Source organism: Mesoplodon densirostris, chromosome 1 (assembly GCF_025265405.1).
Source record: "Mesoplodon densirostris isolate mMesDen1 chromosome 1, mMesDen1 primary haplotype, whole genome shotgun sequence".
Lineage (NCBI taxonomy): Eukaryota > Metazoa > Chordata > Mammalia > Artiodactyla > Ziphiidae > Mesoplodon > Mesoplodon densirostris.
In genome coordinates this window covers 32,424,050-32,427,478 of record NC_082661.1, presented here as the reverse complement: position 1 = coordinate 32,427,478, position 3,429 = coordinate 32,424,050, and the positions used below count along the sequence as shown (strand labels likewise).

Here is a 3,429-nt window from a genome sequence, read left to right as displayed (position 1 = left end):
GCAATATAATATTTAATGAAAAACCTCAACTCAAAACTATATATGGCTCTTCCGAGTGGTGAATCCTCTGGTTATCGCTGCCATCCTGGCCTTGGTGGTGCCGATTTCGAGACCCTTGGGAGGAGGACTCTCAAGGCTACTGATTTCTCCCTGGGAGAGGCGTTCTGTGCGGGGAGATGTGTCGGAGTCCCATGCTTTGTGACCCGGTGCTCTCGGGCCTCAGCGGGGTGCGACGGTTGGGAATGGGGCTGGCCGGGTGTACAGGCAGGCTGTGGTGGTTCTCGACTCCGGAGGTCCGGTGACCTAGAAAGCCCCACAAAATCATGCAAGTCGAGAGGTTCAAATCTTCGTGTTCACTTTAAGAACACTCGTGAAACAGCCCAGGACATTAAAGGTATGCATATCCGAAAAACCACCAAGTATCTGAAGGATGTCACTTTAAAGAAGCAAGGTGTGGGCCTCCCTGGTGGCGCAAGTGGTTGGGAGTCCGCCTGCCGATGCAGGGAATGCGGGTTCGTGCCCCGGTCTGGGAGGATCCCATGTGCCGCGGAGCGGCTGGGCCCGTGAGCCATGGCCGCTGGGCCTGCGCGTCTGGAGCCTGTGCTCCGCGACGGGGGAGGCCACGGCAGTGAGAGGCCCGCATACCGGAAAAAAAAAAAAAAAAAAAAAAAAAAAGAAGCAAGGTGTGCCATTCCGTCGTTACAATGGTGGAGTTGGTAGGTGTGCCCAGGCCAAACAGTGGGGCTGGACACAGGGTCGGGGGCCCAAAAAGAGTGCTGAAGTTTTACTGCACATGCTCAAAAATGCAGAGAATAATGCTGAACTTAAGGGCTTAGATGTAGATTCTCTGGTCATTGAGCATATCCAGGTGAACAAATCCCCCAAGATGCGGCACAGGACTTATAGAGCTCATGGTCGGATCAACCCATATATGAGCTCTCCCTGCCACATTGAGATGGTCCTTACTGAAAAAGAACAGATTGTTCCTAAACCAGAAGAGGAGGTTGCCCAGAAGAAAAAGATATCCCAGAAGAAACTGAAGAAACAAAAACTTATGGCCTGGGAATAAATGCTGCAAAAAATAAATGCAAATAAAAGTAAAAAAAAAAAAACCTATATATGATATAGTGTATATCTTAGCTAAAAATGCAGGCTCCACAGTCAGATTTAGGTTTGAATCCCAGCTTCTTACTTACTACTGTGTGGTCTTGGACAAATTTCTTTACTTCTCTGTTCCTCAGTTTCTTTTACTGTTAGAAGAAAGGAATAATAAAATTTCTGCCTCATAGGGTTATTATGAAAGTTGTATGCTTTCTAAAGGGTTTAGAACAGTAGTTGGCCCTGGTTACCATTCAAGAAATATTAATTAAACAATAATGATAGCTAAATGTTGTTTATTATTATTAATATAATATTAATAATGTTGTGAACTATTATTATTAATATAAGATTATAATATATATTATATTATACATTATGTAATGTATGACATATTAATATATTATAATATATTAGAGTTATTATATAATATATTGCAATTAACTGTTATTATTCATAAGTATATCTAATTATATTTGTAAATATATTATTGATCAGTCTATCACAGAAAAAGAGCCTGGAAGGAAATATACCTAAATATGTGGAGTTAAGATTATGGATTACTTTTCTTCTTTTAATTTTTCTAATGAAAAAATATATATTAATTTTATAATGAGAAATAAGTAATATTTTTTAAAAGAGAGATCATTCTATCTGCAAATGCATAAGACTTTTGTTTGAACTGTAGACCACCTTGGCCCAGGGTTTCTCACGGCCTAGTTTAAGAACCACTGCTGCTCCGACGCTCCTCACTCAGGCTTGCCCCAGGTAGTATGAGGCCATAAAGGGCTAGCCGTCCCAGCAGGCCGAGATTCCCATGTGAGTTGCTTGGTAACTGGGTAAGAAATCTGAGCGTCCTGTCCTGGGCAGCCTGTGGACTGACAGTAGGGTTGGGGTGCAGGTCCTCTGAGAGCTGTGAGAGGGCTATTGCCTCCTGGAGCTTTCTCTGGAGGGAGAGTCTTCTTCCTCTGAGACTGGCATTCCTCAGCCTCCCCCCACCAGCAGTTGGACTTGGGTCCTCAGAGCAGGGCTCAGGTCATGTAGCTTGGGACCATTAGCTTTGTGGGTACATGATCTCCTCCTCACCTGGCACTTTCTACCTTTCAATGTCTTTGAAGCCTGCGCCATGACTGGCCTGATCAAAAGCTCCATTTCTGTTTAGACTTTCTGCAAGTCCTTTGCATCCCTGTTCTTCTGTGATTTCCATTGGCTTAAGGCCACTTCCCTTTCCAAGTCTCGCCAACTTTCTGGCAGAAGTCCCTCTACAATCAGCAATCTAATCTTACCATATAATATTATATATTATATAGAAATAATACATATTATTTAAAATCATATACATATATCTTTTTTCACATTCTTAGTTTTTCATTCTAAGAAATTCTCAGCCACTAGAAAACTCTACATACAGTCACTGAAATTTCCTCCTGATTGTGTAATTTCCCTCCTCAAACTGTTCAAGTGCTCAAGTAGCTGAGCAGAAAAGGGCCCCAGTTCTGCTGCCTCTAGGGCTCAGCAGGGCCTCCACAGGCCTTCTGACATGGATACTTCCCCTTGGGGCCCTGCCCTCTCCTCAGCTGCAAAGTCAGCCTCCAGCAGCTGCCTCTCCACTTTACTTGACCACAGCTTGCTCAACTACCTACATCTCCTTCATGGCTCTTGAAACAGTTCATTCTTCTCTGCTGCTCACTTGCTGTCCTTCCACCTGTTTCCTTGCCCCGCTGAGCCCCCTCCCATTCCCTTCCTCACCAGGCAGGAAGGAGCACTCTGCCTCACCTGTTCCTTTTTCCTTCATTCCATCGACTCTGTCCATGCAGACTTCCCCCTCTTTCCTCACACATTCTCACGATTTCTTTTCTAGTTTGTTGTTGCTGTTATTGTTGTTTTACTTTTTAATATAAAACCAGTACATACTTAGCAGGAGATAGTAGGTAAGCCCTAGTTAAGTTAAGGTTCTGGGGTTCTTCATCTTCCTGGATATTGACTATTTTCTGGGACTGGCTTAAAGACCCAAGAAAAGGATTTGAAAACTCCACTCCATCTCCTTAAGTGTTCCATGTTCACTAGAAAAATATTTTCTTAAGGGCGAAAATGAGAATTGTGAACGTGGTGCTGATTAAGATCATTTTGAGGTCCATGGAGCAATGCATTATTCCTCCTGTGTTAAATTTACCTGAATAGATTAAAATTCAGGAAACTATAGGCAAAATAATAATAATAATAATGATGAATACTCATTGCAGAAAAATTAAATCATAACAAAGTCAAAAGGCAAAAATAATAACGGGCTGCAACTCCATCAACCAGCAACAGCATTGTCACAATGCAGTG

General features: G+C 42.8%; 1 protein-coding gene across 1 annotated transcript; it reads left to right on the top strand.

Annotated features, from left to right (window-relative positions):
- The first annotated feature begins 305 nt into the window (after nucleotides 1-305).
- Nucleotides 306-1,069, top strand: LOC132497632 (large ribosomal subunit protein uL22-like). Its single transcript, XM_060111024.1, has 2 exons — nucleotides 306-451; nucleotides 684-1,069. The coding sequence occupies exons 1-2, from the start codon at nucleotides 397-399 to the stop codon at nucleotides 1,067-1,069; spliced, it is 441 nt and encodes a 146-aa protein (XP_059967007.1). The 5' UTR covers nucleotides 306-396.
- Nucleotides 1,070-3,429: the final 2,360 nt, after the last annotated feature.